The 12,500-nt window shown below is 34.9% G+C and overlaps 1 protein-coding gene across 3 annotated transcripts in view; it reads right to left on the bottom strand.

Moving 5' to 3' along the window:
• The window catches only part of LOC133653465 (protein bicaudal D homolog 2-like), a 101,817-nt gene that overhangs the window by 22,231 nt on the left and 67,086 nt on the right, over nt 1–12,500 (bottom strand). For all 3 annotated transcript variants that reach the window (XR_009826726.1, XR_009826727.1, XM_062052758.1), the window contains exon 3: nt 2,214–2,366. Coding sequence is in view for 1 of the 3 variants with exons in the window: in XM_062052758.1 (XP_061908742.1) it covers nt 2,214–2,366 (153 nt within the window). In the remaining 2 variants the exon portion in view is untranslated. The remainder of the gene's footprint in view (nt 1–2,213; nt 2,367–12,500) is intronic.

The following is a 12,500-nucleotide window of genomic DNA, read 5'->3' as shown; positions in this document are numbered from 1 at the left end:
TTTGTCAAGATATTTACACAAAGTTTGAATATCTTTTCTGTCGTCTTCGCGTTATTTGATTGATCATGAAACTCGTGGCGCTCCTTTCATTAACGGAGCGCCACGCTGCGAGTGCTGCGGACGGAGGCTTGTCGTAGTGAGTAACAAACAAATCGGGACTGCGGAGGCGCCGGGAAAGAAGGACAAAAACTGGATTTCCCGGCACAAATTTTTTAATTATATTGACAGGTGAGCGGAAGAAAACGTTCTGTACAAGCGACCAGGGAGAGAATGGGGGTGGGTCTGGTGGTAGCGCAGTGGTTATTATTGATCTACTTCTAATTATTTTGTTGGTATATTAAATATTGGTATTATATGTGCATATATTGCATCTGTTCATGTAGTTCTGTAGTGGTTTAAAAAAAAAAAAGAAAAGAAAAGAAGGCCAAAAAGTGATACAAAAAAAGGTTGATACAGGTATACGTCAAAATGCCAAATATCGGCACTGATAATGGGTTATACTTGTATAGCGCTTTTCTACCTTCGAGGTACTCAAAGTGCTTTGACAGTATTTCCACATTTACCCATTCATAAATGATAAATGATAAATGGGTTATACTTGTATAGCGCTTTTCTACCTTCAAGGTACTCAAAGCGCTTTGACACTATTTCCACATTTACCCATTCACACACACATTCACACACTGATGGCGGGAGCTGCCATGCAAGGCGCTAACCAGCAGCCATCAGAGGCAAAGGGTGAAGTGTCTTGCCCAAGGACACAACGGATGTGACTAGGAAGGTAGGAGGTGGGAATTGAACCCCAGTAACCAGCAACACTCCGATTGCTGGCACAGCCACTCTACCAACTTCGCCACATGTATCATCAAATACGGACAATAAGCTGCTACTTTTTTCCTACACTTTGAACCCTGCGGCTTATATGGCTTTGTCTCCAAAAACAGCCATCAGAGAAATAGTTAGAAAAACAACAAAACGAATTGTTTTATTGTTTGTGCTATGGCGCCATCTTATGGACAAGTTTGTTCACCGCAGGTGTCCTTCCATTTAAGGGTAGTCTTCTAGCTGTCCGTAGCGTTTCTACTCGTATGGGTTGTTCATTCGTCACTCCAAGCGACGTTTGTAAGTTTTACAATATAACTAAAACAATTCTTGCTTACTAAAGCGTCCCGTGTGTGATGTCTGTAGGAGTGTTTTCATGCAAATTTGCACGGTGGTATCGTAACGCAATCAAACTAGCGTCGTTAGCATTAGCTAATATGCTAACACGTTTACTGTGTTAGTATTATTAACTCACAACGGCATTCTTTTTGTATACGTCAAAATGCCTAATATCGGCCCTGATAATCGGCCCGTATGTACCGTAAATTCGGGATAATAAGCCACTACTCTTTTCCTACACTTTGAACCCTGTGGCTTATATGGATTTTTCTCCAAAAACAGCCATAACAGAAATGAAAAACAAAAAAACCCAAGCAATTACACCTAAAAAGTGTTTTATTGTTTGTGCTTTGGTGCCATCTTCTGGACGATTTCAGTCACTGCAGGTGTCCTTCCCTTTTAAGGGTAGTGTTTTATTTTTTTCCCCTCCCGTCTTCTAGCCATCCATAGCATTTCTACTCTTTATTCATCACTCCGAGCAACGTTTGTAAGTTTTACAATATAACAAAAACATTCTTACTTACTTAAACATGTGTGATGTCTGTAGGAGTGTTTTCATGCGTATTTGTACGTGCTATCGTAACCAAGCTAGCGTCGTTAGCATTAGCTAATATGCTAACACGTTTACGAGTGTCTGTGTTAGTATTATTAACTCACAACGGCATTCTTTTCGTATTGTTTCATTTTCACAAGTAAATACACCAAAACGTCACCGAGGAGTTATTGAGTCTGTTTAGCTTCATTGGAGTGGGTCCATGACGATGACTTCTGTTTTGTTTGATCAGCCGTTTTACTGCCCTGTTACTGTTTGGAAACAATTAATGTAAATAAACATTTACAGAATATTTCTGTGTAAATAACTCATTTCACAACGTATATATCTGCGACTTATAGTCCGATGCGACTAATATATGGACAAATATTTTCCTAAAAAGTAGTGGGCGTGGCTTAAAAAGGTGTGTGTGTGAAATAGTTTTTATTCTTTGTCCAGTTGTGCATCTCTCCTGTCCCTTTTGAGTTTTGTATGATTATGAACACCAACGCCTCCTCACCTGGCTCTGTTTCAGCCCGGAGACTTGCTTCTGCAGCGAGATGTTCTCCTCCTCAAGCTCCGTGTAGTCCTGCAGCAGACGAGCCTCCCGGAACTTGTACTCCTTGATGTCGTCACGCAGCTGGTTCCTCTGGAGCTCCAGCATCTGGTTGCCCTGCGGAGGACGAGGACAACCTTGTCAGTGAGGACCTTGGCAACCCCCATATGATGTTTTTCATTAGGGCTCCCCTCAGTTTTGGTGAACGTTAAAGGTCCCAGGGACCCAAAAGGGTCTCAGTCATCACACAAAAGTCTCATATTTGATGTGAAGTAATCGGAGCCTTAAATAGGTCAATAATTCATAACAACATTGATTTGGATTCATTATTATTTTTTGAGCAATGACAAGTTTAGAAAACAATCACACTAAAGGTCCCAGGGACCCAAAAGGGTCTCAGTCATTAAAGTGTTGAAAATAAGTCATATATTAATATATTTTTTTAACTTTCAACACTTAAATATTTATGGATCAACTTCAGATCTATCCTTGCCAGAAAGTTTTTTTTTCTCACCCAAAAAACCTTGTTTTTATAGAAAAATCACAAAGTGTGCAAAATTTTTCCAAAAACATTTTTCACAGTGGAATATTTTATGTGAAGTAATCGGAGCCTTAAATATGTCAATAATTCATAAAAACATTGATTTGGATTCATTATTATTTTTTGAGCAATGACAAGTTTAGAAAACAATCACACTAAAGGTCCCAGGGACCCAAAAGGGTCTCAGTCATTAAAGTGTTGAAAATAAGTCATATATTAATATATTTTTTTAACTTTCAACACTTAAATATTTATGGATCAACTTCAGATCTATCCTTGCCAGAAAGTTTTTTTTCTCACCCAAAAAACCTTGTTTTTATTGAAAAATCACAAAATGTGCAAAATGTTTCCAAAAACATTTTTCACAGTGGAATATTTTATGAGAAGTAATCGGAGCCTTAAATAGGTCAATAATTCATAACAACATTGATTTGGATTCATTATTATTTTTTGAGCAATGACAAGTTTAGAAAACAATCACACTAAAGGTCCCAGGGACCCAAAAGGGTCTCAGTCATTAAAGTGTTGAAAATAAGTCATATATTAATTTTTTTTTTTAACTTTCAACACTTAAATATCTATAGATCAACTTCAGATCTATCAGTTGCCAGAACATTTTTTTTTCCTCCCCAAAAAAACCTTGTTTTTATTGAAAAATCACAAAGTGTGCAAAATTTTTCCAAAAACATTTTTCACAGTGGAATATTTGATGAGAAGTAATCGGAGCCTTAAATATGTCAATAATTCATAACAACATTGATTTGGATTCATTATTATTTTTTGAGCAATGACAAGTTTAGAAAACAATCACACTAAAGGTCCCAGGGACCCAAAAGGGTCTCAGTCATTAAAGTGTTGAAAATAAGTCATATATTAATATATTTTTTAAACTTTCAACACTTAAATATCTATAGATCACCTTCAGATCTATCCGTTCCCAGAAAGTTTTTTTTTTCCTCCCCCAAAAAACCTTGTTTTTATTGAAAAATCAAAAATGTGCAAAATTTTCCCCAAAACATTTTTCACAGTGGAATATTTTATGTGAAGTAATCGGAGCCTTAAATAGGTCAATAATTCATAATAACATTGATTTTGATTCATTGTTATTTTTTGAGCAATGACAAGTTTAGAAAACAATCACACTAAAGGTCCCAGGGACCCAAAAGGGTCTCAGTCATTAAAGTGTTGAAAATAAGTCATATATTAATATATTTTTTTTAACTTTCAACACTTAAATATCTATGGATCAACTTCAGATCTATCCTTGCCAGAAAGTTTTTTTTTCCTCACCCAAAAAACCTTGTTTTTATTGAAAAATCACAAAGTGTGCAAAATTTTTCCAAAAACATTTTTCACAGTGGAATATTTTATGAGAAGTAATCGGAGCCTTAAATATGTCAATAATTCATAACAACATTGATTTGGATTCATTATTATTTTTTGAGCAATGACAAGTTTAGAAAACAATCACACTAAAGGTCCCAGGGACCCAAAAGGGTCTCAGTCATTAAAGTGTTGAAAATAAGTCATATATTAATTTTTTTTTTTAACTTTCAACACTTAAATATCTATAGATCAACTTCAGATCTATCAGTTGCCAGAACATTTTTTTTTCCTCCCCAAAAAAACCTTGTTTTTATTGAAAAATCCCAAAATGTGCAACATTTTCCCAAAAACATTTTTCACAGTGGAATATTTGATGTGAAGTAATCGGAGCCTTAAATAGGTCAATAATTCATAATAACATTGATTTGGATTCATTATTATTTTTTGAGCAATGACAAGTTTAGAAAACAATCACACTAAAGGTCCCAGGGACCCAAAAGGGTCTCAGTCATTAAAGTGTTGAAAATAAGTCATATATTAATTAGGGCTGCAACTAACGATTAATTTGATAACCGATTATTCTGTCGATTATTACTTCGATCAATCGATTAATAATCGAATAAAAGAGACAAACTAAATTTCTATCCTTTCCAGTATTTTATTGAAAAAAAACAACATACTGGCACCATACTTATTTTGATGATTGTTTCTCAGACGTTTGTACATGTTGCAGTTTATAAATAAAGGTTTATAAAAAAAAAAAAAAAAAAAAAAAAAAAAAAATATATATATATATATATAACATTTTTTTCATAAATAAAAAAATTGCCTCTGTGCATGCGCATAGCATAGATCCAACGAATCGATGACTAAATTAATCGCCAACTATTTTTATAATCTATTTCAATCGATTTAATCGATTAGTTGTTGCAGCCCTAATATTAATATATATTTTTTAACTTTCAACACTTCAGATCTATCCGTTGCCAGAAAGTTGTTTTTTTTTCCCCCAAAAAATCCTGGTTTTTATTGAAAAAAATCACAAAATGTGCAACATTTTCCCCCAAAAAATTTTCACAGTGGAATATTTGATGTGAAGTAATCGGAGCCTTAAATAGGTCAATAATTCATAACATTGAATTTGATTCATTATTATTTTTCGAACAAGCAGTTAAAAAAAAAGGTGACCTGAATATTAGCAAGCATTAGTCGTGTTGTTATTATAAGCGCTAACGCAGAGGAACTATTTAAGCAGAGCGAACTATGCTGCTATATTGACATATTGAGCTGCCGCATCGCCCCATAGTTGGTGAAAGTGAATTCTAGATGATAAATCATGTCTCTCACCTGGATAGAAGTCAACTTTGACATCCAACTTACACCCGGATATGGCCAGAAATACTTTTTTTTTTTTTTTACCCTTTTCTGAAGCTAATGATGAATTGTTGATGTAAAGGGGAATATATAAACATCCCATCAGTCTTTATCCCAGTGAGAGCAGACATTGTACAGTAAGTGGTTGTTTTATTATGTTTGTGGGGATCCAAAAGGGTCCCACTCATAAAAGTGTTCAAGTCATACATCAAAATACAGTATTTTTACTTCGAACACTTAAATCTCTAGATCTCTATTTTTTATTATTTGTTGAGCAATGACAGTTTTAAATAACATTTTTAAAAAGACCTGCATGGCAGCTTTGTGATATTAGAGTCAACATTGCTACTTTTTCTTGTTATATCTCACATGTTTTTTTTCTTTTATTCCACTTTTAAAAAATATTATTTTTAGAATCATCTGTGGGCCACAAACGGCCCTGATCTAGCAGACCCTCAACAAGAATGTTAATCAATTCGAATGATGAAGTAAAAGAGGAGGGAAATACATGCAGCTCGTTGTCTTTCTTGATGGCAGAGAATCCTGCATTAATTATGAAAAAGCAGGAGACAAGAACAACATCCCCACCCCCACTCTTAAGCCTGAATCTAAAAGGAACTTCAAGAACCACCTGGTAAACAAACACCAACTGTGTTAGATCCATTAGTCTTCTCAAGTATTTCCTTTTGTTGTTAAAGAAGAAAACATTTGGCGTGGTCTACCGCGACTATAAATAGTATCATTTGTCTATAAAGTGTTGTACAAAACCCAAAACCAGTGAAGTTGGCACGTTGTGTAAATGGTAAATAAAAACAGAATACAATGATTTGCAAATCCTTTTCAACTTATATTCAATTAAATAGACTGCAAAGACAAGATACTTAACGTTCAAACTGGAAAACGTTGTTATTTTTTGCAAATATTAGCTCATTTGGAATTGGATGCCTGTAACATGTTTCAAAAAAGCTGGTACAAGTGGCAAAAAAGACTGAAAAAGTTGAGGAGTGCTCGTCAAACACTTATTTGGAACATCCCACAGGTGAACAGGCGGATTGGGAACAGGTGGGTGCCATGATTGGGTATAAAAGTAGATTCCATGAAATGCTCAGTCATTCACAAACTAGGATGGGGCGAGGGTCACCCCTTTGTCAACAAATGCGTTGTCCAACAGTTTAAGAACAACATTTCTCAACCAGCTATTGCAAGGACTTTAGGGATTTCACCATCTACAGTCCGTAATTTCATCAAAAGGTTAGAAATCATTGCACGTAACATCGAATGCCCTTGACCTTGGATCCCTCAGGCGGTACTGCATCAAAAAGAGACATCAGTGTGTAAAGGATATCACTACATGGGCTCAGGAACACTTCAGAAAACCACTGTCAGTAAGTACAGTTGGTTGCTACATCTGTAAGGGCAAGTTAAAACTCTACCATGCAAAGAGAAAGCCATTTATCAACAACACCCAGAAACGCCGTTGGCTTCGCTGGGCCCGAGCTCATCTAAGACGGACTGATGCGAAGTGGAAAAGTGTTCTGTGGTCTGACGAGTCCACATTTCAAATAGTTTTTGGAAACTGTGGACGTCGTGTCCTCCGGAACAAAGAGGAAAAGAACCATCCGGATTGTTATAGGCACAAAGTTGAAAAGCCAGCATCTGTGATGGTATGGGGGTGTATTTAACCAGTGGTCCCCAACCTTTTTGTAGCTGGGGTCAACGCTTGAAAAGTTACCGGGGGGGGGGGGATTTTTTTTTCATTTTTTTTTTCATAAAGAAATACAATCACGTGTGCTTACGGACTGTATCCCTGCAGACTGTATTGATCTATATTGATATATAATGTATATATTGTGTTTTTTATGTACATTTTTTTTTTTTTTAATTTCTTGCGCGGCCCGGTACCAATCGGTCAGCCGCGTCCCGGTGGTTGGGGACCACTGTATTAAACTATACACCTTTTTTGACCGACCTAAAGCATTTGATACCGACAAATACAATTAAATGAAGTCAATAATCAATTAAAATTGAACGTTTTAACCTACAAAACAAAATGAATTAAACCATTTGTGCAGATTTATGTTATGAATCCAATGAAGGAAGTCGGGTATAATGAAGCATGATACTGATAAAGCCTGTTCCTGGGGTCACACGGCATCACACTGTGCCCCCCCAGGTGCGACCGCCCCCCTATTTCAACATGAAGGAGCCCAAACATTTGTCATCATGGCCAGAAGCCAAGACGTCACTTTGAGCTGCTCAAAACCAACAGGTGTGGTCAGGTGACACAGACAGTGATGTCATCGCCTGTGTGTGTGTGTGTGTGTGGCAGACAGACTAACAGCACAGCATTATTAGCCAACCAATCTCTTTGCTACCTTTTGTCTACGTTTCAAAAAGTTCTGACAACCTCACTCAGTTGATCAACAATATGTCTTAAAGGGGAACTGCACTTTTTTATGCATTCTACGTTGTAAATAAACTCTAGCAAAAGTCAGCTACACACTATTACTCCCTTAAAACCTAATAATTTTTTTTTCCAAAAAGCGCCAACAATACTCCATTTACATGTCGTGATCTGAATATTAGCAGGTATTAGCAATATTGTTATTATAAGGGCTAACACAGAGGGACTACTTTTAGCAGAGCTAAATAGCCGGAGATGGCGAGACAGACCATTAACCATTTGTGAGAATTATGATGAATTGTTGATGTAAAGGGGAAGATATAAACATCCCATCAGTCTTTATCCCAGTGAGAGCAGACATTGTACAGTAAGTGGTTGTTTTATTATGTTTATACATCTTGTTTAGCACTTAGCAATACTGCTCCATGATGCTTAGTGTTTGACTTATAAACTTGTAGATCATCCTCCTTGTATTCAGGATCAAAAATAAAAGTTGCTGAATCATCGTTTGTCCCAAAGTAGTCTTATTTGTCTTTTATCAAGTTTGCCATGATTAGTAGTCTTGTTGTTGTTGAAGGGGAAGTGAGCGTTGTGATGAGTCTTTGAAATGAATACTTAAAATTATGAAAATATGTAAATATTACATGTTATTATGAATGTTACTAGATACTACATATATACTTACATTATGACGACAATATGTAAATATTACATGTTATTATGAATGTTACTACATTATATATATACTTGCAGTATGACAATATGTAAATATTACATGTTATTATGAATGTTACTACATTATATATATACTTGCAGTATGACAATATGTAAATATTACATGTTATTATGAATGTTACTACATTACATATATACTTGTAGTATGATGAAAATATGTAAATATTACATGTTATTATGAATGTTACTACATTACATATATACTTACAGTATGATGAAGATACAGTATGTAAATATTACATGTTATTATGAATGTTACTACATTACATATATACTTACAGTATGATGAAGATACAGTATGTAAATATTACATGTTATTATGAATGTTACTACATGACGTATATAGTTACAGCATAATGAAAATATGTAAATATTACATGTTATTATGAATGTTACTACATTACATATATACTTACAGCATGATGGAAATAAGTAAATATAACATATTATGAATGTTACTACATTACATATAAACTTACAGTATGATGAAAATATGTAAATATTACATGTTATTATGAATGTTACTAGATACTACATATATACTTACAGCATGATGGAAATATGTAAATATTACATATTATTATGAATGTTACAAGATACTACATATATACTTACAACGTATGGTTAGCTGACTCTTGCTAATGTTTATTTACGATTTAGCATGCATGAAAACATAAAAACAGATGTGTTCTTGTCTCACATAAGGACTGTGAATAAAAGACAAAGACTGGTAAATATTAGTGAATACAAATCACTAATCACTTACAACTAAAAGCGTTTATTAACAAACAACAACGCTGACAAACAAGAAAAAAGTGAAATTGAATATAAAGGTTTTGCGTAGAAGATGGTTGCTTTTGGTATCGTCCGATGTCGTCTGATTATGTTGCATGTCAAGGTTGTGACCTTTGAACCTTGACTCCACGGCCTGTGTCACAAAGTGGGCGGGGCCACGCGGCCTGACAGAAGGCCATTGAAGTGAGTGTGGGGGTGATGAGATAGCAAGGTGTGGCGACCTCCTGCCAGCTGCTCACACACACACACACGTGGTAACCATGGCAACAGCGTTTGATAGTAGCCAGGAAGTAAGAGATGTTCAGGTATGCATGGCAGAGCAGCTGGGCCACAAAGTGCTGCAGATGTCTGCCAACATCTCCGCTCAGAAGGGCTCCAATAATTGCTTCAATCCGCCCAAAGCCGGGCGTTATTTCGGCGTGTGTTTAAGCGGCTGGCAGCAACACTTCAACGTTCAACAGCTCGGCTGCTCGTACAGTTTCTAAGTGTGGGGATTAAAGCCAGAGCGGATTACAGACCTTCTCGTTCGTCTTTTGTGGAAGCAAAACTGCACTTTTTGAGGAACTGAGACCACCATCCACAATCTTTCCGTGAGACAAGAACTTTCTGTGCCTTCTAAAGAGGGAAAAACTGCTTGCACAAGGCGGCTAACAATGCAATTCCATTATTTTGCCTAAACGTCACTCTAAAAATAATCAAATCAATATCCAACAATGCTTTATTTATAAGCTACATTGTTATTGTAAGAAAGTGTGTCTAGACACACTTTCATAAAGACATATTTCTTTATGCACTTAACAGTGTTTGTAGGTCATTTGGACAAAAGGGCAGACGCCTACACAAGTGTCCACGAGTAAAGTGCACGTGTGAGTCTATTAGAATGTTTCCACGTGATTGATTAGGATCCATTGATGCAGCACACAAACATCCTTTTGTCATCCAGGCCTCGGGCTCACATCAAAAACTGACACTTTGGTTTTTTCTGGCTGAAAGCTGACCAAAGACGTGACTTTTGGGGTTGATGGGAAATGTGGCGGGTTTATTTGTGGGGTTCTGTCTGAGCCTTGAAGGGGAACTGCATTTTATTTTTGGAATGGTGTTTATCATTCACCATCCTTAAGACAGGAACAGATGTTTTTCTATTTTTGATGCATTCTAAGTCGTAAATAAACGCTAGCAAAGGTCGCTCTATTCCGCTTATAAAGCGCTCTTAAAAAACCTCCATCAAGGTTTTTATTTACGTATATATGTAGTATCTAGTAACATTCATAATAACATGTAATATTTACATATTTTCATCATACTGTAAGTATATACTGTATGTAATGTAATAACCTTCATAACAACATGTCATATTTACATATTTTCATCATACTGTAAGTATATATGTAATGTAGTAACATTCATAATAACATGTAATATCTATATATTTTCATCATACTCTAAATATATATGTAGTGTCTAGTAACATTCATAATAACATGTAATATTTACATATTTTCATCATGCTGTAAGTATATATGTAATGTAGTAACATTCATAGTAACATGTAATATTTACATATTTTCATCATACTGTAAGTATATATGTAATGTAATAATATTCATAATAACATCAATCAATGTAGTAACATTCATAATAACATGTAATATTTACATATTATCATCATACTGTAAGTATATACTGTATGTAATGTAATAACATTCATAACAACATGTCATATTTACATATTTTCATCATACTGTACGTATATATGCAATGTAGTAACATTCATAATAACATGTAATATCCATATATTTTCATCACACTCTAAATATATATGTAGTATCTAGTAACATTCATAATTACCTGTAATATTTACATATTTTCATCATACTGTAAGTACAATTGTAGTATCTAGTAACATTCATAATAACCTGTAATATTTACATATTTTCATAATACTGTAAGTATGTACGTAATGTAGTAAAATTCATAATAACATGTAATATTTACATATTTTCATCATACTGTAAGTATATATGTAGTATCTAGTAACATTCATAATAACATGTAATATTTACATATTTTAATCATACTGTAAGTATATATGTAATGTAGTAACAAATAACATGTAATATTTAAATATGTTCATCATGCTGTAAGTATATATTTAAGGTAGTAGCATTCATAATGAAATGCAATATTTACATGTTTTCATTATACTGTAAGTATAAATGCAATGTAGTAACATTCATAATAACATGTCATATTTACATATTTTCATCATTTTAAGTATTAATTTCACAGACGCATCACAACGTTCACTTTTCCTTCAACATGACTACTAAACATGGCAGACTTTATGAGAGACAACAAATACTACTTTGGGACAAATGATGATCGAAAAACTTCTATTTTTGAGCCTGAATATAAGAAGGATGATATACAAGTTTTAAAAGCTGTGTGCTAAACAGATGCAGCTTTAGTCAAACATCATGTAGCAGTATTGCCAAGAGCTAAACAAGATATGCAAACATAATTAAACAATCACTTACTGTACAATGTCTGCTCTCACTGGGAAAAAGACTGATGGGATGTTTATATCTTCCCCTTTACATCAACAATTCATCATCATCCTCACAAAGGGTTAAAAAAAGTGTTTTTTCGTGTCTTTCTGCCCTAAATTGGATGTCAAAGTTGACCAACTTGTCAGATTATGTCCACAACCTTCTACTATCCAGGTGAGAGGCATGATTTATCATGTAGAATTCACTTTCACCAACTCAGAGGCGATGCAGCAGCTCAATATGTCAATATAGCAGAGTAGTCCCACTGGGGTGAGTTTTTCCTTGCCCGTATGTGGGCTCTGTACCGAGGATGTCGTTGTGGCTTGTACAGCCCTTTGAGACACTTGTGATTTAGGGCTATATAAATAAACATTGATTGATTGATTGATTGATAGTTTCTCTGTGTTAGCGCTTGTAATAACAATATCACTAATACTTGTTAAAAATCAGGTCAGGACATGTAAATGGAGTATTGCTGGCACTTTTTGGGTGTTTTTTTGGGGGGGCAATAGTGTACTCCTATTAGC

Source organism: Entelurus aequoreus, linkage group LG07, assembly GCF_033978785.1.
Source record: "Entelurus aequoreus isolate RoL-2023_Sb linkage group LG07, RoL_Eaeq_v1.1, whole genome shotgun sequence".
NCBI classification, from domain to species: domain Eukaryota; kingdom Metazoa; phylum Chordata; class Actinopteri; order Syngnathiformes; family Syngnathidae; genus Entelurus; species Entelurus aequoreus.
Note: the sequence above shows the minus strand (reverse complement) of the source record. Positions and strands in the feature narration are given on the sequence as shown.